The sequence below is a fragment of the Silurus meridionalis genome, chromosome 24 (genome assembly GCF_014805685.1).
Source record: "Silurus meridionalis isolate SWU-2019-XX chromosome 24, ASM1480568v1, whole genome shotgun sequence".
NCBI classification, from domain to species: domain Eukaryota; kingdom Metazoa; phylum Chordata; class Actinopteri; order Siluriformes; family Siluridae; genus Silurus; species Silurus meridionalis.
In genome coordinates, this window is record NC_060907.1 from 2,184,663 (window position 1) to 2,208,290 (window position 23,628).

Consider the following 23,628-nt stretch of genomic DNA (forward strand, 5'->3'; position numbering starts at 1 on the left):
ATTCAGCTTCTCCACTTCAGTAAGGAGTTCTCTTTATTCATCAGCTGTTTCAGGACTCATTTTCATCATGTTCCTGATAGTCTGAAAGAAAACACACACAGGAACATCAGAAATGTGTGTTAAAGAAGAACATGTTACTTACATTTATTTACATCAGCTGTGTATTGTAACTCACATCATCAAATAAAAGAAGTCACATGATCACATTACTCTAATCAAATAGTGGTTTTGAGTTTAAAAGCTAAAACTCACTTCCACATTGCAGTAGTCAGAAGTGAGCGTGTCATCAGGAGGACTGGGATGAGAAACCTGTGAATGAAGAGGCCACACCTTGTTAAATTTTTATTTACAGCAATAAAATACAGTATTATTCTGTTACACCTTCATCACCAACCTTCATTCTAGCAGTAACTGTATGTTTCAGTTAAAACTTACTGCAAGTGTGTGATGAACATCATCAGATTTCCGGCCTGCAGGGTCGAGAGCTGCATGCGTGTCGTCTTTAGCCCTCAGCCCAACGTTCTGCAGAGAGGAGGGGTGGAGAACATGAGCAGGTTCTGCTGAAGATCTTTAAAGTAAGAGTTTATTATGAACAAAGCAGCCACCTGATGGACAGGTCTGTATTAACTCACCTGATAGTAACCTTCATCTGGATTATTCTTCTGTCTTCTGCATCTGTTCACACAAATTCTAATTCTTATTCATTGTAAACATCTTCAGAGGAATTAATGATCAATTTATCAGAACATTTGATCTCACCTCAGCCAGAAGAGTGCAGAGAGAAGAGCTGCAAGTCCAAACAATCCGAGTCCAACAGCCACATACACAATTACAGAGACATCTGATACTAATTTTACACACACACACACACACACACACACACACACACACACACACACACACACACACACACACACACACACACACAAAAGTAATAGTGAAGTAGTAGTTCATCCACAGTACAGAATGTAAAATGGAGCAGTGATGAAACAGAAATGTCTAAACAAATCTCTCACCAGTTATAGTGATGGACACTGCAGCTGATCTCTCAGAGCCGAGTTTATTCTGAACCTCACAGTAGTACAGTCCACTCTGTAGAGCTCTGTAACTCTGTCCTGATCCTACAGGTGATGATTCTTTCTCCTTAAACCAGGTGTAGGTCTCCACAGGTGGGTTACTGTCACTGCTGCAGGTCAGATTCACTGAACTTCTCTCCACTTTCTCACCAGAGGGACTGATAGACACTGAGATGTTCTTTGGAGAATCTAAAATTGGTTGGTAAATGAGAAATAAATCTATAACAGTTTTAATGTTGTATTACTGGTAAGAAGATCTTCAGTTTTAACTTACACAGAAGATTCAGAGTTACACTGGTGGAGTTCTGATGCCCGACTTCATTACTGCACATGCACTTGTACTCTCCACTGTCTTCAAATCTGACTTTAGAGATGGTGAAGGTCTTTCCTTTTCCCACTGATGTCCTCCCCTTAAACCAGGTGTAGTTCTCCACAGGTGGGTTTGCATCACTGCTGCAGATCAGAGTCACTGATCTGCCCTCCACAATCTCACCAGAGGGACTGATGGACACATTCTTTGGACGATCTAGGGAGTTTCATGATGAGTGAAGAAAGCAGTTTGGTGTCATAATTAGGGCTTATGTGGTATCTTTCATCAATACCTGAAGCCTGTATTTAAATATGTTCAGCACTTCTCACCGTTGATAATAGGTGGACCATTCCAAAAATAATACCAACTTTATTAAAACGTAATTCTGAGAATTTTTCAGATTAGAATAATCATTGATCGATTGCATGCAAACACTGTTTACCTAATAACATTATAAATAGTCAAAACACTTTCGAGGTTCTGTAATTAATTCAATTCAATTCAAATCATGTTTATTTGTATAGCGCTTTTAACAATGAACATTGTCTCAAAGCAGCTTTACACAGATAATGTGGTGATTAAATGTAAATATGTTCTTTGTAAGTAAGTTTGTCCCTGATGAGCAACTGTGGCAAGGAAAAACTCCCCGAGATGGCATAAGGAATTAATTACTAAACAATAGAATTAGAGATAAACAACACAGCGCTGAATATGTTCTATTCAAAGAAAAGTTACATTTAAAAGGTCAGAGAAAAAAGATTCCAGTTGGCTTTAAGCTCTGTCTCCTTCTGACTGCTGTGGTGGACACATGGCTCAGTATTCAGTGGAAACAGAACTAAAACCAAAATCCTATTTTTAACATATATATAACATCCAAACTTCACTCAGACAGAATGCTATGACTTTCAAAACTGAAATGTATTAGTATCAATAATAATAAGTAGGAAAAAAAATATATATATATATATATATATATATAAATTTGATTAGATTAGATTAGTTTAGATTTAACTTTATTGTCATTACACATGTACAAGTACAAGGCAACGAAATGCAGTTTGGGTCTAACCAGAGTGCAATAACAGCAAGTGCAGGAAATACAGTGTTTACATTATTTACATATGGTAATATGTATGGTATATATAGAATGGTAATATAGGACTATATATCACTATAAGTATTACATTTATCAGTATCATCATTACTATTATGTGTTGTTTTACTCATTAAATACTGAGTTATAAGTAATAAAAAAATAAATAAAACTCACATCTGACACTGAGGTATTGAGCAGGAGATGGGAGATGTTCAGATCCTCTTACAGCACAGTTATAACTGCCTGCATCCTCACTGCTGACCCTCTGCAGGTGGAGTTTGTTGCTCTTGAAGGTGTTTGTGGTTAAATCATGTGTGTTTTTGTACCAGATGAATGTTGGATCAGTCAGACTGCAGGTGGTTTTACAGGTCAGAATGACTGATTCTCCCTCTGTCACTTCTGCAGGAGCGATCAGCTGAAGATCTTATACAATGAGAGAAACATTAAATCTGCATCAGTGAACAATCCCTCTATCAGTGCTTCATAGTATTTAATGAGTTCTTCACTTGTGCCTCTTTGTGTCATGGTAGAGTTGAACTACATTACCCATCAGCCCCTGCATGTCACATGAGGTGGTCACATAGCTCACCAATCACCCTCACTTGTATCTCACTATGCCTTGTCTTTACCTGGCTTTTGTTGTTTTTTGTGTCTCCCATCTTTTGTTTCTATTGTCTAGAGTCTATGCTTGTGCTTCTGCTCCTCTTCTGGGTATTTTTCCACTTTTAATCCGTACAAAACGAGTGGAAACCACCCATTTCTGACATCATGAAGCTGTTTTTTTATAATTATATAAATATTATAATTGCAGGTTCTGTTTCAATGTTAATTTTTTTGTTTTGTTTATTCAGGTTTAATTTTTAGAAATTTCATTCGACATTTCTGAAGGTGATTTTATTTACCTGTAACTCTGAGTGTAATTCCAGGAAAACCTGTGTGTCCCTTTCCAGTTGTTATGAATCTAAAGCAGTACTTGTGCTCATCTGATTTCTTCACATCACTCAGTCTGAGGGAGAAGGGAGTCTGTTCATCTCCTAAATACTCCACTCTGCCTGAGTAACCTGATTCATTACGCAGATCAGTCGCTTCTACACCCTTAACTGGGTTTATTACCCAAAACCTGTTTTTTACTGTAACATTTGTTGGATGTGTGTAAGTGAACTTCATAACCACTGTAGATCCTTTTACAGCACAGAGATGTGGTTTGCTGTATTTCACACTCCATTTATTCCCAAGAGCCCCTGAAACATGACACATAAAAGAGGTGATTAGAGATCATTAACCTGAGCCCCATAAATCACTGACTTATCTTGCAGCTTCACTATATTAATAATAATTAATATTATTATTGAGACTGTTGGATAAACTGTATTGTTAATTCATAATAGATTAGCCTTATTAAATTGTCAAATTGAAAATTTACCCTCCAATATAAAATAATGCATTTAATTTCTATTGAATAAAAGCTTGAAAGAATTTTTCTCTATACTGTGCATAAAATCCAACACTGTGCTTCTAGTTATTATATCACTAGAACCTTTATCAAAAGCTACAAAGATTAAAGTTGCAGATGTAAGTTACAAAATATATGGCTGAATTTCAATGATGTAAATGTGTGATTTACCTGAGATCATGAGGAAGATCAGAGAAAGTGAAGATTCCATTTTGAAGAACATTACTAAAGGTTCTGAACAAAATAAAATAATAAAAAATAAAATTCACACAAACACAAAAATATGCTACCCTCAAATGAAATTCATGAAAGGAGCCAACCAGGAGAAATCCTGTAAAATCAGGAAACTTGACACTGGAAACATAAATAAATGGCTTAGTAATCACAGTAGAACTAGATAAATTACTTTGTGGTGAGATTATGACAACAAAAACATCGTCTCTAGATTAATGTAAAATCCGGCGTTATGTAACCGGCGAGCCGACCAGTGGAGCGACGCTAGCTTCTGAAAAAAGAGAAGGTAAGGGGAGTGTGGCTTGGAGACACAGTGCCTCGTTCCCTCAGGTAACTAGGGTTCCATACGTAACCTAGAGACATTTCCCTTTCGGGAACTTGAGCAGCATCACAACGCTTTGGGAACGAGTGTCCAATCACGCCACACTGACCAGTCCCTGCCTAATGTGCGTGAGCACAACCAGAACTTAGGACAGTGGAGCCGGGAGTGCCTCCAAGGTCGAGGTCATAAAACCTGATGATGGTCAGCGGAGTGGACCAGCCCGCAGCGTTGCAGATGTCCTGGAGTGTTACTCCAGCAGACCAAGCTGTAGAGGCCGCCATAGTCGAGTGTAGTGAGCCTTGACTCTGAAAGGTGTTTTACTAGCGACTGCCCTGTGGGCGGGGTACAATAAGCTGTGATAGCGAACATGTAAACCTTTAGGGTTGAAGGAGCCAACCCTGTGGCAAACTGTTCTTGCAGAAACTCCCGAACTGAACCAACTGGGCAGTTAACTGGGTCTTATTGGTGGTGCCCTTTAGCACCTTATGACCTGATAAACAGGTGCCCTTTAGCGCCATATGACCTCCTTGTACAGGGAGCTCTGGAATGGAGGATGGTCTCCACTACCTCAGTAGAAAGACCAGCTGCTAGTAACTGTGCCCCAGCCATAGCCTCCATAACTCTGGGCGGGGGTGAACCAGGGATCCCCCTGCCTGAGAGAGGAGATCCAACCGATGTTTTGTCCGTAAGGACCTGCACATGGTGATGTCTTAGGTCTAGGAGGAAGTGTTTCAGAGCCAGAAACACAGCCATCATCTCCTGGCAATTTATGTGCCATGAGAGGTGTAGCTCGTTCCACCAACCTTGGGCGGAGTGGCCACTCATGACCGCTCCCCATGCGTCAGTCGTTGGTGTTACGCGACAACAAGGAGCTCTTAGGACACAGTCAGTGACTGGCCTTTTTTTACTCTCCTGACTGATGTGAGGATAGCTTTAATCCAAGTGGGAGACATTTGTGCCTGCATTAAGGTTGAGTCCCACACTACACCCAAGAAAGTGGTTTTATGTACTGCAGAATGCACACTTCCCTGAATTTAGTCTTATCCCCAGCTCCTTTATGTAGGCAAGAACGACATCTTGATGCCAGACTGCCTGATGCTCTGATTGAGCTTATATCAACCAATTGCTGAACCCTTAGGAAGTATGCGTTCTTTAAATCTATCGTGACAACCCAGTCCTCGGACTTGATCTGAGACACAACCTCTTTGAGGGTGAGCATCCTGAACCTGAGCCTCACAAGTGACTGGTTCAAAGAGCACAGATCTAGGATCGGACACAACTCCCCTTCCTTTTTTGGAACAACTAAGTATTGGCTATAAAAGCCTGAATCTCTCACTAAGGGAGGAACCAACTTTATGGCCTCTTTCCTTAGGAGAGCGTGCACTTCGTGTTCCAGGACCAGAGCCTGCTCAGGTCCCACCAGGGTGGGACACATCCCATTAAACCAGGGAGGAGAGGACCCGAATTGAATCGATTAGCCCCTCTCTATTGTGCAAAGGATTTAGAGACACATCTGGCAGGCTTTCCCAAGCTGGAAAAACAAACAGAAGCTAGTGCCATCTCCACTGCATGTGCTTTCATAACTTCCTGTTCATGACATCACCCTGCCGGTGACCTCACACTTTTCTGTTGGACAGTTTACACATGTGGTTCAGAACATGGTCAGACAGCGGTGCTTCCAAAGTGTTGTTGATGCAGCTGAAGGGGAAATATATATATACTAACACTGCAAACTAATGTACTAGTGCACTGCAACCAACACTGCAACTAATGTACTAGTGCACTGCAACTGATGTACTAGTGCACTGCAACTAATGTACTAGTGCACTGCAACTAACACTGCAACTAATGTACTAGTGCACTGCAACTGATGTACTAGTGCACTGCAACTAATGTACTAGTGCACTGCAACTAACACTGCAACTAATGTACTAGTGCACTGCAACTGATGTACTAGTGCACTGCAACTAACACGCCAAATCCGTTTCCCATGCAGTGTTTTATTTGGGACGACTTGGCATAATGTTATTTTAACATTAACGGACACAATTAGCATATTGTTTAGCTGTGCATTTACTAAATAAGCACTGTGCCATGTCCGAACTGACCCCACTGTATTTTTTTTGTATAATCAATTTCTATTCTGTTCTTAAGCGTCTTAATTATTTTAAATAAAATGTTAAACCTTTTTTAATTCCTTGTTTTGCTTTGTCATTAAACCTTAGAAAATGTTTTTCACTGTGGGGACACTATGTCTTTATAAGTACAGTTTGACTGTATTATTTGTGTCCCCTTCAAAAATTGCTCATGAGAAATTTTATATTTATTGTCTCCCCCTACTGTTAAATGAAATTTATGCCCATTGACACAGGAGACACATGACAAAGCGAATGCTTGTTCTATGATCATGGACGTGCTTCACACTGCTGTGAACAGGTTGAAGGGGTTTCTTTGACAGGTTTACGCAGTTTGTGTAATTGACTTCAGGAGTGTAAGCAAGTTTGGTGAGGAAATTACTATTTATATCTGGTTTACTTTATTTCATTTTTTGCTGTTAGCATTTTTAGTTGTATTGTTTGAAAATATTGTTTACCTAAACCAGTTACTGATTTTAGAATGCATCCCTATAATCAAATAATCACAAATCAAAAAGAAAATTTCATGAATTTACTGCCAAATTTCTGTTTAACTGTCTCAAGAGAAATAAGATCAAGAGAACATAAAACTATAACTGTTGCCTTTTATGGCCTTCGCACTTCATTACCACAGAGCCATCAAATTGCCCCATTTGTTTTTCAATCTACATCACCACAGAAGCTTTACATTTACATTTACATTTGCGGCATTTAGCAGACGCCCTTATCCAGAGCGACGTACAAAAGTGCTTAAAATCTCTAGCAATGAATAAATCTACACTGGTACGCAAGATTACAAACTTAATATAAATATAACTCGAATTCTACAAAAAAAGCTTTATATGAACCAAGCGCCCTCTATAACCACAGCTATAAATCCAGCTGTTAAGACTCTTGTTTTCTCATTCAAAAGCGCTTATTTATCAAGGTGTGTCGAACAATTTCTAATTTTGCATGGAAGAACCAACAGTGCACACTTCAACACTGGTATTTATTATACATATACACAGATGCACTATATGTGGTAAATTCTATATATTCTCTACATGGCTGTGTCCATGCACCACATTCATTTAAATTAAGCAACACACCCAAATCACCATATATGGTAAATAAGTTGAATGGTTTCAATGGTGAGTTGAATGATATATTTTGTTTAATAATACTTAATATTGGTTGCAAATATTGTGATATCCAAATCATTTCACTTTAGAGTTTCTAATTGTTCTGAAAATACAGACAATACCACAAAATCTTATAATTTATATCTTTCCATTTCCCACCAATGATAGTTGATCAGTAAAAGTGACTGCTGCAAAAAAACTACACTGAGCCATTCAGAAAATGTAGAGATTTGACTTAAAATTTAAATTAGCAAATAAAAGACATAAGTAGTTTCTTACCGTGCCTACTCAACCTTCTTGTCCAACAGCCAAAGAGAGAATTAAAAAAAGCATTGAAAAGGTGTTGCTTGTGTGGCTTTGTTTTATTATTAACCCACTGTGGCTGCATTGCTCATAGTCTTTTTTTACCACCTCAGTCTACATGTGTTAAGAGAAATGTAGAGGGGTCTTTAACTCAGGAAATGAAACTAACAGCTCAGTAATAATTAAACCCTCAAACACACACTACACAATGTATACAACTCTTTACATTTAATTTACCTTTTTTATAACCTTTAGGGAACAGGAAGTGTCAGTGTTGAATTTCCTGTAGTTCAGTACCACTGGATTATCTACACCTTCATCACATTAACAAGGTGGAATAATGAGGTGGGGGGTGTTGGTGGAGCGATTACCTGAACTACTTCCTTGTTTGGCTTATTCACTTACTGAAAATTTAGTCTCTACAGAACAGTAGGTAGGACCACTTGGATTTATTTCGAAAACCACAGCGAGCTACAATACTACACTATTTATGATCATACGAAGAAAAAAAAAAGTGGACATTCTTAACTGAATTGTGTCCTCTTTTATTTCTACCCTCTTACAATAAAAATGGATTGAATAGATATAATGTAATAATAATAATAATAATAATAATAATAATAATAATAATAATAATAATGTTTTCCTCCGTCATTGACGTCTCGCTCCCAAGCAGACTTTCAGAAACATGAAGGAAATGAGTCCTGAAAGAGCTGATGAACAGAGAAAACTCCTCACTGAATTGGAGAACCTAAATCACTCCAGAAACATCAGCAACTTACTGCCAGTTACTGATCTTTATGATGCATTAACATTCTCTAAACTGTAGATTGATGTTATAAAGCAGCTAAAGTGTCTGTGCTAATGGATCTAAAGAAATAACAGCGATAAAGTGCGTAACTCCAAATAAACGTATAAAACTTGATACCTAGTATGTGATTTCTGCCAGTTTGCAGACTCAGTGTGAATCAGGCCTTTATGGTTGAATTGTGACAAAGAAACCATTATGACATGATTTGGCCATAAAAACAGAGTGACCATCAAGTCAAGTCAAGTCAAGTCAAGTCAAGTAAAGTCAAGTTTATTTCTATTGCGCTTTTCACAACAGACATTGTCTCAAAGCAGCTTTACAGAAACCAACAGTGAAGGTGAACGGTGTGTATTTATCCCTGATGAGCAGCCGTGGTGACTGTGGCAAAGAAAAACTCCCTTAGATGTTATGAGGAAGAAATCTTGAGAGGAACCAGACTCAAAAGGGGAACCCATCCTCATTTGGGTGACATCAAGAGTTTGATAATAAATCTTTCAACAATACAGAACACTGGAGAGTGAGAACTAACAATCAGAAGCTCTTCAGACTGGGTTAAAAAATCTATTGTTGCAAAATTGTCCCTAAGCCTATGCTTTGCTAATAAAGATATTCTCAAAAAAAAAAAATGTTCCACAGCATATAGGACCTCGGACTGGGCCGAAGGTTCACCATCCTACATGACAACAACCCTAAGCAAACAGCCAGTACAACATAGTAGTGGCTTAGGGACAACTTTGCGAATGTCAGAGGGTTTGTGAATGTCTCAGGCTTTGAATGGTTTGGGAGGGAAGCTGTACAGGTGGGTGCTCCGAAACCTCGGCCTGTAGGGAGCTCTAGTGGGTCATGGAAGCGGGGTACGCACTGGCGTAGTCGCTGCTGTAGCTCTCTCCACTGTAGCTGCCGTCACTGCTTCCTACCAGAAAAATTGACAGAAACCTTTTGTTAGTCGGGAACCAGATATTCTCCAACTCGCTATCCTTTGTGGCTCCTTTTATACTCTTCACTCGACTCAGGGAGGGTGAAAAGTAGCGGCTACAGCCGTGCCTCGTTGGGACGATTCGGCATCCTGCCATGTGCGCCGCAGCTCTCCTCAATACGTGTGCTGAAGTGGCGCTGTCTATTCAGCACCCGTCTAGCAGTTGCATTTGGAGCATTTGCCTGTTTCTATGTGCGGGATGTGAGGCTGTCATCACAGTGCAATCACATGATTTTGCTCCTTAAAGGAATAGTAAGAAAAGTAGGAACTTAAATATGAACAGGAGGGATTGGACGTGTGCAGAGGAGGGACATGGGGTATATCAGTAGGAGAATGAAGAAGAAGAAGGTTTATGAATGTGGTGATGGAAGACATGCAGTTAGTTGGTTTGAAAGAGGCAGATATAGAGGACAAAATATTAAGGAGATGGATCCACTGTGGTGACCCCTGATGGGAGAAGCCAAAAGAAGAATGCAGTGGGGAAATATTATGTAGAATATCTGGAAGTCAGTAACTGATGAGCTTCAGTTTATTAATTAGCTACAGATAACTTTTAAACATTTAATAAAATTGTCCTGTCCTTTGGCTCCTTTGTGTTTCTCTTTTGTGCTCCATAGTGAGTGCTTCATCCTTAAAAGCAAAATCTGCTGTTTCTGCCTTTTCAAGCCCACAGGCTCCTCTAATAATCAGATTCTACCTTTGAGATAAACACTACTGAAAACAATAACAAAGTGTGGACACAATGATAAATGTATATACAACAATCAAAACAAATCTTAACATTAACCTGATATTTATTTATATATATATATATATATATATATATATATATATATATATATATATATATATATATATATATATATATATATATATATATTAAATAAAAGTCATGGCTCTGTGCTCAACACTTTTTTTCTTGTGTGTGTTTGAGTTTCATTTCCTCAGTTGAAGATGCAGTGGCCTCTTTTAAACACCCCCATTTCTTTTCACACTTCTGGACTGCGATGGTAAAAAATAACGTGCAAAATGCAGACACAACATGTTACTAATGTAGAAAGCGAAACTTCCTCAGTTCCAGCAACTAATTCAGTGAAAGAGGAAAAGGACTCGTCAGCAGCTCACCTTACAACCAACTCGTTCAGCTCTCACGCTTTTCTTTACTCTCTGTTTGGTCGTCGTACATGAAGGTCGAGGAGCACGGTAAGAAACTATTTATTATATTTTCAATCACTAAATTTACTTATTAGTTCAACCTATACTTTTTCTGAACATTAAAAAGGTTCAGTGTTGTTTATTCAGTGCAAATAATTTTAATTATGCATTGAGATATTGTTATAATTATACATAATATTGTTATAATATTGCTATGATTATGCATTATAATATTGTGGCAATGTTTGTGTTTTTATATCAATTCACAAACTTTAATTGTGGCTACAAGATTACAAAAATAGGCTACAAAATATCTCCATGAAATCACACTTTAAATGAAGTTACAGTTGAAACCAGATATTTACATACACTTCAGAAAAAAAACTCAAAAACCTTTTTTTCTTTACTGTCATACATTAAATCAGAGTAAACGTTTTCTGTTTTAAATCAATAAATATAAACATATTTTTTTGCATTTGTTAAATGTCAGAATCGAGTGAGGGAGAATTTTTATATTTTTTTATTATCACTTTCATCAAAGTCAGAAGTATACATACACCAAGTTTATCGTGCCTTTAAACAAACAAAGAAAAACCTCCAGATGATTCCATTCTGAGCTTAAGAAGCCTCTGATAGGTTAATTGATTCCATTTGAGTTAATTGGTGGCACACTGGTGGATGCATATAAAGGCACACCTCAAACACAGAGCCTCTTTCTTTGACATCATGGAAAAAAACAAGAGAAATCCACCAAGACATTAGAAAAAGAATTGCTCAGGAAGGAGACGGAGTCCCAGAGAGGAACGATTTTTGTTGCGAAATGTGCAAATCCACCCCAGGACAACAGCAAAAGATCTTGTGAAGATGCTGGCTGAAACTGGTAAGACAGTGTCATTATCCACAGTAAAACGAATACTGTACCGCCATGAGCTGAAAGGTTTCTGGAGACATGTCCTGTGGTCTAACGAAACAAAAATGTAACTGTTTAGCCATAATGATAAACGGTATATTTGGAGTAAAAAGGGTGAAGCTTTTAAGCCTCAGAACACCATCCCAACTGTCAAGTATAGCGGTGGTAGTATAATGTTGTGGGGCTGCTTTGCTGCAGAAGGGACTGGTGCACTTTACAAAATAGATGGCATCATAAGAAAAGAAAATTATGTGGATATATTAAAGCAACATCTAGAGACATCCAGTGTTGTGCTCGTTACTAAAAAATAGCAACTAGTTACAGTTACTCGTTACTTCATTCAAAAAGTAACTCAGTTACTTTGTTGATTACTTACACCAAAAAGTAATGCGTTACTGTTAAAAGTAACTTTTTAGTTCTATCTTCTTTAATGTTCCCATTAATGCCCTTTTATGCATTATGGTGTATACAAACACAAAACTGACTTAAACACAAAGTAATTTTTAAACACTATTTTATTGAAGTCAGAGCAGCACAAACTGAATATATCACAAGGATTTCTGAAATAAAGAACAAAAACAAGCTGAATAATATATTCACAATCGAACACTAAAGTAGCTTCTGCTGTTGTGTTGAGCTCTTAAAAATGTTCCTTTCACAGCTGAAGTATGAAAACTATCAACAATGTAGAACAGAACACCGGGTTAGCTTCTAGCTTCTAGCTCCTCAGGCATGGAGTTCCTGGAGCAGCTTCAACAGATTGCTGTTTATCGCAGTAGATACGAGCTTTGAACCAGAAAGACACAATTTATATTTGACTTAAAAGTTTTTGTCTTTATACTCAACTAAAGTGAAATAATGAGCATATTTCCACTTTGAGAAACTCGTCTTGCTCTCGCCTCGACTCGCCATGACTGCCGCACAGACCTGAATAAACGGAGACACACCCACAGTGCGTCTTCTTCGTGTATACAGTGGTTTATCCACCAATTCTACAATGCGACACTGCTGTAAGCAGGTTAGACTGTAGTCTACACTTCAGCCGAAATTAATTTATTTATAAAAGTAACGGGTAACGCACCATACGGTAACGGTAACGGAGTTACTTTATTTTTAAAAGTAACACGTTACAGTATTAGTTACTGTCAAAAGTAACGCGTTACCGGTAACGCGTTACTGCCCAACACTGGAGACATCAACCAGGAAGTTAAAGCTTGGGCGCAAATGGGTCTTCCAAATGGACAATGACCCCAAGCATACCTCCAAATTAGTTACAAAGTGGCTTAAGGACAACAAAGTCAAGGTATTGGAGTGGCCATCACAAAGCCCTGATCTCAATCCCATAGAAAATTTGTGGGCGGCACTGAAAAGGCCTACAAACCTGACCCAGTTACACCAGTTCTGTCAAGAGGAGTGGGCCGAAATTCCAGCAAACTATTGTAGAAAGCTTGTGGAAGGATAACCAAAACGTTTGGCCCAAGTAAAACAATTTCGGGGCAATTCCACTAAATACTAAGCAAGTGCATGTATACTTCTGACTTTGATGAAAGTGATAATAAAAATACATAAAAATTCTCCCTCGCTCGATTCTGACATTCAACAAATGCAAAAAATATGTTAATATTTATTGATTTAAAACAGAAAACGTTTACTCTGATTTAATGTATGACTAAAAAAAAAAGTTTTGTGTTTTTTTCTGGTGTATGTAAATATCTAGTTTCAACTGTATTTACTGTATATGTTGATTTAGGGATGTTGTTTTATGTAAATTAATGTGGCTGTTGCCACATTCATTATATAAATTTCTACTTAAAAGTCAAAACTATTAGAAATTTCAGATATTTGGGATTATTATTTTTGTTTTTGTATCTTAGCTGTGATTATCTAATGTTTATGTGACATTAATGAGAATTCTAAGATGATGGAAATTAGTGCTTGATGGTAAATTTGATAATGAATTCATGAACTGGTTTGTATTTGTGATTTGTGAATATTTGATTGTTGTACTGAATTTAAATTAACTTGGTTAAGAAAAGTGTGATTACTAAATCAACTGTAATAAAGACTGGAGACTCCTGGTATAAATCTGAAATAAATTCAATAGTAATATAAATATTTTTTCTTAAATAAAGAAAAATGTATTGAACTGTTTTTGACTTTTTGCAAGTCATTAAATAATTTATTAACATTTTCATAGAACCTTTATTAATGATGTCCCTCAAAATAGAGTCTCCACTTTGTTTGATCTTTCTCCTCCTGATCTCAGGTGAGTCGTACATTTTTATCATCACTGTCAGAACCCCCACACACACACACCCACCCCCACCCCCACCCCTACACTCTGATCGCATGCTAGTGCTAAATGGCAAAAAGTGCAAGTTTTTTGTGTTGAGGTTCCAACTTATATTTTTTGAGGTTTATATAACGTGCATTTTATTTTTATTTAAAACATGTTTCCACCCCCCTTTTCTTCTTATTGCTTCCCAGGTCTCTTTGTCTTTATGTTAATTATGTCTGTATAAACTTTCTTTCGGCCACAGCGGATCCTCCGGATGTTCGATTTGGCACATGATTATCTCGGTACATTATCTATATATACCCTTTAATCTCCGCCTTGTATTTGTGAAGTAACTTAATTAAAGAGCCATTTTTTTTCATGTTTCATGTTTCCTGTTTTCTGACCTCAGTTCTATTTTTTCCTTTTTCCTGCTCTTCACTAATCGCTCAGACTTTTCTTTATTATCTCCCTGTTTATTATAATAAACAATCTCATCCAGCATCTGCGTCCACTTTCACTATCGTGCATCAGTACAAATCTACATGACAATCACCATCATGACAGATACACACACCAGAGACATGAAATGTTTAAGCAGCAATTACAAACCCGATTCCAAAAAAGTTGGGACATTGTACAAATTGTGAATAAAAACAGAATGCAATGATGTGGAAGTTTCCAGTTTTAATATTTTATTCAGACTATAACATAGATGACACATCAACCTTAGAAAATGTATAATTTTAGGGGGAAAATAAGTTGATTTTCAATTTCATGGCATCAACAAATTTCTAAAAAGTTGGGGCAAGGCCATGTTTACCACTGTGTGGTGTCCTCTCTTCTTTTTATAACAGTCTGCAAACGTCTGGGGACTGAGGAGACAAGTTGCTCAAGTTTAGGAATAGGAATGTTGTCCCATTCTTGTCTAATACAGGCTTCTAGTTGCTCAACTGTCTCAGGTCTTCTATGTGTTTCTATGGCTTCTTTTTTGACCTATAGAGTTTTAGCCGGTAACGGCTAATAAGTTGCAATTTAGTCCTCCAGCTGTTCCTTATATGTACATTTAACTTTTCCGGTGTCTTATTGCTACCTGTCCCAACTTTTTTGCAATGTGCCAAAATGAGCCAATATTTGGTATGACATTTCAAAATGTCTCACTTTCAACATTTGATATGTTTCTATATTCTATTGTAAATAAAATATAAGTTTATGAGACTTGAAAATGATTGCATTCCTTTTTTATTCACAATTTGTACAGTGTCCCAACTTTGGAATCAGGTTTGTACACGTTCTTTTAAATACCAAATAAAATAAATTTTAATCAAAATCAGAGGGATAGATCAAATTTATTTATTTTTAATTTATTTTTCAGATATAACAAAATTCATTATGGACATTTTTATAATTTTTATTGTTAAAAATAATGATTAAAATATAAAAAATATATATTTTAAATTATTCAGGCATACACCTACAATTTAATTATATTTACACTCAGTTGTGGCTTATTAGAGTTTTTCAATGCATTATATACATTTACATTTACAGCATTTAAATAGAAACATTACGTTTCTATCAATGATTAAATCTACACTGATTCACTATGTAACAGATTTAAGACACCATCTAGAGTTTATTTAGAGTTTATTTTATATATATATAATAAACAAAGACAGCACAACCAGTTTAAGAAAGTGTTAGTTTCAGGTTTTTACCCATCCTCTGAAGATAGGCAGTGACTCCTCTGTTCAGACATCTAGAGAAAGTTCATTCAACCACCTCTGTGCCATAACAGAAAAGAGTGTAGATGTTTACCTCCCTCTTACCCTGAGAGCAGGTAGGACCAGTCGAGCAGTGGTAGAGGATCTGAGGCAGTATGGTGCATTGTGTGTGTAATGATGTAAAAACGTGTGTAAAGACACCATAAGATCCTGACTGGAGATTCATCACCTGGGATGATTAGTCGCCAGCAGTTCAATTTAGCTGGGATTGAGTTTCAGCTAATGAAAGCTCTCATCCATGATGATGTGTCTGCTAGAGATGCTGAGATCTGAGCAGAAGCTGTGGTATTTGTGGGAGGGAAGAGGAAGATAAAATGCTATACAACAACAACAACAACAACAACAACAACAACAATAATAATAATAATAATAATAATAATAATAATAATAATAATAATAATAATAATAATAATGCAACTACTATAATAATGCTAATATCCTGCACAGTTTCCTTCCAGTGGTAAAGTTCCGGAGTTCCAGATAAGTGAAGAGAAGCTGTAAAATAACTCAGTGTTTTATGGGGCTCAGGATAATGATCTCTAATCACCTCTTTCATGTGTCATGTTTCAGGAGCTCTTGGGAATCAATGGAATGTGAAATACAGCAAACTAAAGCTTTGTGCTGTAAAAGGATCTACAGTGGTTATGGAGGCCACTTACACACATCCAACAGGTGTTACAGTGATAAACAGGTTTTGGTTTATAAACCCAGTTAAGAGTAAAGAGCCGACTGATCTGCGTAATGAATCAGGTTACTCAGGCAGAGTGGAGTATTTAGGAGATAAACAGAATCACTTCTCCCTCAGACTGAGTGATGTGAAGAAATCAGATGAACACATGTACTGCTTCAGATTCATAACAACTGGAAAGGGATACATGGGTTTACCTGGAATTACACTCAGAGTTACAGGTAAATAAAATCATCTTATTCTCTACATGTGTCACTCAGACCATAATCTCCTTTTAGCTACAGGAGTTTTGTAACAGATGAATTAAAACGTTCTTACTGAATTTTCATGAAACACCACAAAACTTTCTGTATGGATCTGTGAGCTGAATGTTTTAATTAGCTCTTAATTAGAAATGTCAAATGAAATAGAGAGAGAGAGAGAGAGAGAGAGAGAGAGAGAGAGAGAGAGAGAGAGAGAGAGAGAGAGAGAGAGAGAGAGAGAGAGAGAGAGAGAGAGAGAGAGAGAGAGAGAGAGAGGCCATGGACCAGCCAATGGTTTTAGTGGTCTCTTTGGTAACCCTAAGGAAAGGAAGCGCTTGTTAAGCTTGAGTTCCTGAAGAAAAAAAAAAAAAGATTTACAAACAGTTTGTAGATCACAGTAAGAAAGATTTTGAAATTATGACTGTAATATTGATTAAAAGTATTTTTATTTTGAGACTCATGTAACTGAACTGAGTTTAGTGTAGTGACGCCGAAGCAGAGAACATGCTGTAGGTAGTAAATAATTTCATTATTAGTACATAGAAGGCTGGAAAATTTCAATCAAACACACACACACACACACACACACACACACACACACACACACACACAGATTGTTATGATTTTTATCTGTATAAAAACAGCCCTCAATGTTTCTCTCATTGTATAAGATCTTCAGCTGATCGCTCCTGCAGAAGTGACAGAGGGAGAATCAGTCATTCTGACCTGTAAAACCACCTGCAGTCTGACTGATCCAACATTCATCTGGTACAAAAACACACATGATTTAACCACAAACACCTTCAAGAGCAACAAACTCCACCTGCAGAGGGTCAGCAGTGAGGATGCAGGCAGTTATAGCTGTGCTGTAAGAGGATCTGAACATCTCCCATCTCCTGCTCAATACCTCAGTGTCAGATGTGAGTTTTATTTAGTTTATTCTTAAAAAGAAAAAAATGATGAAACAGAGCTTAAGGCAAACTGAAATCATTATTTTCATTCTTGTAATTTTACATTTTATTGACTAGAACATACACGGCTCTGTCTTGTGTTTTTTTTTTTTTTATCTTTTCCCTTTATTCTCATTTCCCCTTTACTGAAACACAGAACACTGTTTAGAAAATTATGTAATCTGGTTCTCGTCCCTGTTCCCACACGTACGTACTTCCTGAAAACACACCGTGTTCTGCATACAGATTCATATATCTTTCGTTGAGATTCTATTTTCTGGATATCTCTATTGAACTGCTCTTTGCCTGTGCATTCTGTCATCCCGTGCTTAATTCCCTAAAAAAAACCCATTCCCTTCATTATTAAACACATCTTTGTTCTGTTGAACTTCGGCTTCTGCTCGTTCTCCCAGCCTGACATTACAGTAACTTTGAGTGTGTGATTAATGATTTTGTAAAAACAAGTTCAGTGAGAAGGTAAATGTATTTTGTGCTGCTTGATGGTGTAGACTTGAAGATGCCACACAAATTCCTGACCAACAGTCCAGGAGTTCACTTGGAAGGGACGTTCTAAAACGCCTAACGTGAAAAAGCTTAACATGGCTTAATGTGATAATACAGAGATTTAAAAAGACTAAACTCAGTAAACACATTAATAATAAATCATATTGTGTACAAACAGTTTAGTTGAGTTTTAGTCTTTTAAAAATGCTCTTATCTCATTAAACTACGTTAAGATTTTTCTTTAATGGTCTGTAGTAGAAAAAAGATTAACGTGTATTTAAACAAGTTATATTTGTATTCTGGACTCGTGTGCTTGTCTGTACATAATCTGCTTTTTTATTAATCTGTTTACCGAGTTTGATGTCTTAAAATTTCTGTCTTATTGCATTGTCACGTTGAGTGTTTTAGAAATGTTCCCACATGGAAGGAAGCACATGTTACACTTTGCCTTAAAAATGTTAGAGATTATAATGTGATTTAAATTTGACACCTGTGTGATTTTCTGTCTTGGGTTAGTTGTGGATGTTTAGTTTAGTTGTAAGTGTTTGAAGTGTTATGATACAAAACTTTATACTGAAACTAATTTTAACCAAAAAAAAAAAAAAAGGTAAAACTGTGTTTTCAGACAAGCTGTGAATTATTTATCCTAATAAAAAAGATCATCAAAATAATTTTGAAGTTGATGAGTGGTTTGTGCTAAAATGGTTAAATGCCTTGATGAAAGATAACAAAACCATTAATTATGACACTGAACTGCTTTCTTCACTCTTATCATGGAACTCTTTAGATCCTCCAAAGAACGTTTCCATCAGTCTCTCTGGTGAGATTGTGGAGGGCAGTTCAGTGACTCTGACCTGCAGCAGTGATGCAAACCCACCTGTGGAGACCTACACCTGGTTTAAGGGGAGGACTTCAGTGGGAAAAGGAAAGATCTTAACCATTTCTAAAGTCAGTTCTGAGGACAGTGGAGAGTACAAGTGCATGTGTAGTAATAAAGTCGGGCATCAGAACTCCACCAGTGTAACTCTGAATGTTCTGTGTAAGTTAAAGCTGAAGATCTTCTTACAGCCAATACAAGATAAAACTATTGTAAATGTATTTCTCATTTACCAACCCATTTTAGATCCTCCAAAGAACGTGTTCATCAGTCCCTCTGGTGAGATTGTGGAGGGCAGATTAGTGACTCTGACCTGCAGCAGTGATGCAAACCCACCTGTGGAGACCTACACCTGGTTTAAGGGGAGGACATCAGTGGGGAAAGAAAAGACCTTCACCATCTCTAAGATCAGCTCTGAAGACAGTGGAGAGTACAAGTGCATGTGCAGTAATGAAGTCGGGCATCAGAACTCCATCAGTGTAACTCTGAATGTTCTGTGTAAGTTAAAGCTGAAGATCTTTTTACATCCAATACAAGATGAAACTATTATAATTTTATTTCTTACTTATCAACCGATTTTAGATCCTCCAAAAAACGTGTCTATCAGTTCCTCTGGTGAGAAAGTGGAGGGAAGTTCAGTAACTCTGACCTGCAGCAGTGACAGTAACCCACCTGTGGAGACCTACACCTGGTTTAAGGAGAATAAAACATCACCTGTAGGATCAGGACAGAGTTACAGAGCTCTACAGAGTGGACTGTACTACTGTGAGGTTCAGAATAAACTCGGCTCTGAGAGATCAGCTGCAGTGTCCATCACTATAACCAGTAAGAGAGATGATATAAATCTATAAATCAGAATTACACTGTATAATATTTAACACTGATTCATTATAACATTATATTTCCACACAGTAGATCAGAGTGTAGGTGTGTATGCAGGTGTTGGGGTTGTGTGTGTTTGTGTCATTGGGGTCATCATCTTGTGTAAAAGGTGAGAAAATACAGGATTATTTATCATTTATTACATGATAATACTACAGTTTATTACAGTATGTTGTCTTTCATTTAAAAATATTTTTACTATTACTTTTCTGTGTGTGTGAATTGTTTACTATTAAATATAAGTACAGGTTTATAGGTGTTTAGTTTTTACTGAGACGGTAGCAATGCATTTAATTGATTTCATTCAATAATGATATTTTGTTCAATATTGTTTGTTGAATATTTGTTTCAGCAAAAAATATAAACTTGCATCAACAGGAGAACAAAGTAGAAAACAGGTAAGAAGAACAAAAAGTGTACAGATAATTGTTGACTTTTGTTTGAATATCTTGTACTGCTTTTATAGTAAAAAATAACAGCACATTCCCAAGTATTATTTCTCTTTTACTAACAACTTTGATTAAATATCATGTCAAACTTTTCATCCATTTACAGTTAAAGTTGCTGTAGAAATTATTAAAAAAGTAATGTCAGTTTCTGTTCTCACTTATGGTCTAGCAGCTAAAAACAGTCAATTATCAGCTTCTACTTTTTTCTCTCATGAAATTATGACACAAAATTCAGCCTTGACATTAGAACAAGTAAAATATCTGCTGTTATAATTAATAAATCAACACCTTATGACCAATCACAATCCAGAATTTAACAGTGCTGTGATATAAATTTGGATGTTTGCCACCTCTCTGTCTCTGTGATCTCATGCTCTCCTCCTCAGGATTTTTATGAATATGTAGCAGTGAATAGAGTCAACGCTGCATCTGGTTCAGCCTCGACCAATCAGGATGAAGTCCTGTATGCTAAAATTGTACACCAGCGTGCTGTTGATGTCGGGGATGCTGGAAGTTCTGCTGCAATCACTTCTGCCTTTGGGGAGGACGAGGTTCAGTACGCTAGTGTTAAATTTACACGCACTGGAACTGATGACAGGTGAGAAGAGCTGCTCTGTTTCCTTCAATCTAACAGATCTGGAAAAGATCTTCTGCTGGATCTTAGTGTGATCATTTACTCTCTTTCTGTAGGTCTTCCAATGCTGAGGATCTCACTGTGATCTACAGCAGCATAAAATGTTTACCTGTTTATCCAACATCAGCATCACCAACTTCCACCTGGTTTTAGTTTAAAGCTTCTAGAAACTTCAGTGACTCATTTATAAATGCAGCTCATAACAGAACAGTGGCACTTCATCATCTGCTGGTCAGCATGTTGCATTATGGGCTGTAGGACTTTAGATTTCACCTCAGCGAACAATCAGTTTGTTTCTGATGTGAGAAGTTTGTCTGTGTCACAAAATCAGCCTGAGAATTATTACAATATGAATCCACTTTTAGATCTTCTGATGTCTTCTGGACCCTCGCTATAGATCTCAACAAATATTGTAGGATATTGTATAAGTGTAAATATTTAAAAGGATTAAACTGCACGCTGCCAGTCACAATATATTCAGATAGAGAAAACAAACTCTGCCCACCAAGTCAGAATCCTTTTGAAAGATCAATCAAATCCTCAAAACCAAAACAAAACAAAAAAATCTAATTTTGTCAAAAATTCCTTCCTTACAAAAGAGTGAACATCGGCCAACAGTCCAGAATAGCAGCATCAATGACCTAAAATATGCTCTAGGATAATTTGATTTTGCTAATTTATAACTCAGTTATATGAATAATCTTTAAAACCATTAAATTTACACATTTTATTACATATGCAGAAGTATTTTAATTATTAAATAAATTTATTTTTTTTTACTGTTGATTTTTTTGGTTTATTTCTTTATTTGCAATTCTTCAAGTGAAATATATAAATATATAATGTTTATCATGTGTTAACCTCTTAGTCGTCAGCATTGCGCCAGCGCAACCGATATCACTGCATTTTTTATGCAGTACTTACATTATTATTATAATAACGAGTCACAAACACATCTACTGCTAATAATCCTGGATTATTAGGAAAGATGAGGCTCCACTGAACAACATGCCATGAAGCTTTTTGCTCCAACCAAACAATAGTGTTGTAATTTCAATGGTTATTCTTTTGTTCGCACATATCTTTGGATGGTGTTTGTGTGTATATGTTTAGGAATTACATTCGCATAAAAAAAAAACACATCTTGGTAAAAAAAAATACAAACATGGCTGGTAGAATATATTGTTACAAAAGAAAAAAAAATAAATGCAGTAAAATTGGTGGAGAAGGAAGCGCTGAAGGGACACCAAATGTGTGGCATAGAGACCAGCCTCTCGTTTTCTCAGTGAACTAGGCTTACATACGTAACTTGGAGACATTTCCCTCCAGTAATTAGAGCTGCAACGCTTTGGGAACAAGAGTCCAATACTGCCAGACTGACCAGTCCCTGCTTAGTGTGTCAGGGCACAGCTAGGTTGAAGGACAGAGGTGACACTGAGGTCAAGGTTCCGATCAGGAACAGGAAAAGGTATCCAGAGCAGGCAGGGTGGCAAGAAATAATCCCAGGGACGTTAGGAAGCCGCTGAGATAATCTAGCCCCAAGATAAAGTTTCGGGTGTCCTTAAGTACTGGGAGGCGCGGGAAAAACTGCAAGATGGCCGCCGACCCGGAAGTGCACGCCACGTGCCCGGTAGATCCTGACACTGACAAAGGTCAGTGGGATGTTGCAGATGTCATAAAGCAAAACTCTAGAGGACCAAGCCTTAGAGGCTGCCACACTCTGGGTTGAGTGTGCTCTGACCCAGAAGTGAGCAAGGCGACCAGAGGACTCCTAGGAAGATGCAATTGCATTGATAATCCACCTGCTCAGCATCTGCTTGTTCACAGGGAGGCCTCTCCTCAGATAGCCATAGCAGCTGAATAATTCTGACTTCCTCCACAGACTTGTCCTGTCGACGTAAGTGTCCAGTGCTCACCCCGGACACAGCCAGTTCAGCTTTTTCTGGTCTGGGGCCTGAAACGGAGGAGGATAGAATGCCTGTAGCATAACAGGTTGTGGGATGACAGAGGGCACCTTAGGAATGTAAGCAATTCTAGGGTATAGGAAGGCACTGGCCATGCCTAGAGAAAACTCCAAAAAAAAAAGACAGCCACGGGAAGGGCCTGCGAATCACCTACTTTCTTAAGATAGCAAATGGCCAGGAGGAACACAGTCTTGAATGCCTCTAAGATGCCTCTAAGGGGGGGCTCGGATAGAGCCTCCAGCACAACAGCCAAGTCATACCCAGGCACTCTAGGCCACACTCAAGGCCTCAGCCTCCGGGTGCCATGGAGAAAATGTGTCACTAGCGGGTCTCTGCCCAGTGATTGATCAGTTGCTACAGTTTTGGAAGACAAAAGTTGTCCGTGAAATGATGCCTTTCCAAATGTGCAAACTACCCATTCCACAGGCACTAATGCGCTCAAATACCAACTTTTCGAACTGATGCTATTAACAA

General features: G+C 37.5%; 2 protein-coding genes across 4 annotated transcripts; one reads left to right on the forward strand and one right to left on the reverse strand.

Annotated features, from left to right (window-relative positions):
- Positions 1 to 33: 33 nt before the first annotated feature.
- LOC124378581 (sialoadhesin-like) lies at positions 34 to 4,772 on the reverse strand. The gene is made up of 11 exons (XM_046838311.1): positions 4,637 to 4,772; positions 4,107 to 4,169; positions 3,385 to 3,723; positions 2,657 to 2,905; positions 1,351 to 1,602; positions 1,017 to 1,265; positions 760 to 787; positions 633 to 675; positions 436 to 522; positions 253 to 309; positions 34 to 81 (listed from the first exon to the last, which is right to left on the reverse strand). The coding sequence occupies exons 1-11, from the start codon at positions 4,770 to 4,772 to the stop codon at positions 34 to 36; spliced, it is 1,551 nt and encodes a 516-aa protein (XP_046694267.1).
- Positions 4,773 to 11,005: 6,233 nt separating this feature from the next.
- Positions 11,006 to 21,927, forward strand: LOC124378358 (B-cell receptor CD22-like). 3 transcript variants are annotated; one of them, XM_046837979.1, is made up of 11 exons: positions 11,006 to 11,043; positions 14,103 to 14,171; positions 16,535 to 16,873; positions 17,566 to 17,814; positions 19,136 to 19,387; positions 19,472 to 19,723; positions 19,808 to 20,050; positions 20,138 to 20,216; positions 20,460 to 20,505; positions 20,943 to 21,154; positions 21,247 to 21,927. In XM_046837979.1, the coding sequence occupies exons 1-11, from the start codon at positions 11,025 to 11,027 to the stop codon at positions 21,341 to 21,343; spliced, it is 1,857 nt and encodes a 618-aa protein (XP_046693935.1). In that variant the 5' UTR covers positions 11,006 to 11,024; the 3' UTR covers positions 21,344 to 21,927. The 3 variants fall into 3 exon arrangements, with proteins under 3 accessions (XP_046693935.1, XP_046693936.1, XP_046693937.1); XM_046837980.1 differs by having other exon boundaries at positions 20,141 to 20,216; XM_046837981.1 differs by lacking the exon at positions 19,136 to 19,387.
- Positions 21,928 to 23,628: the final 1,701 nt, after the last annotated feature.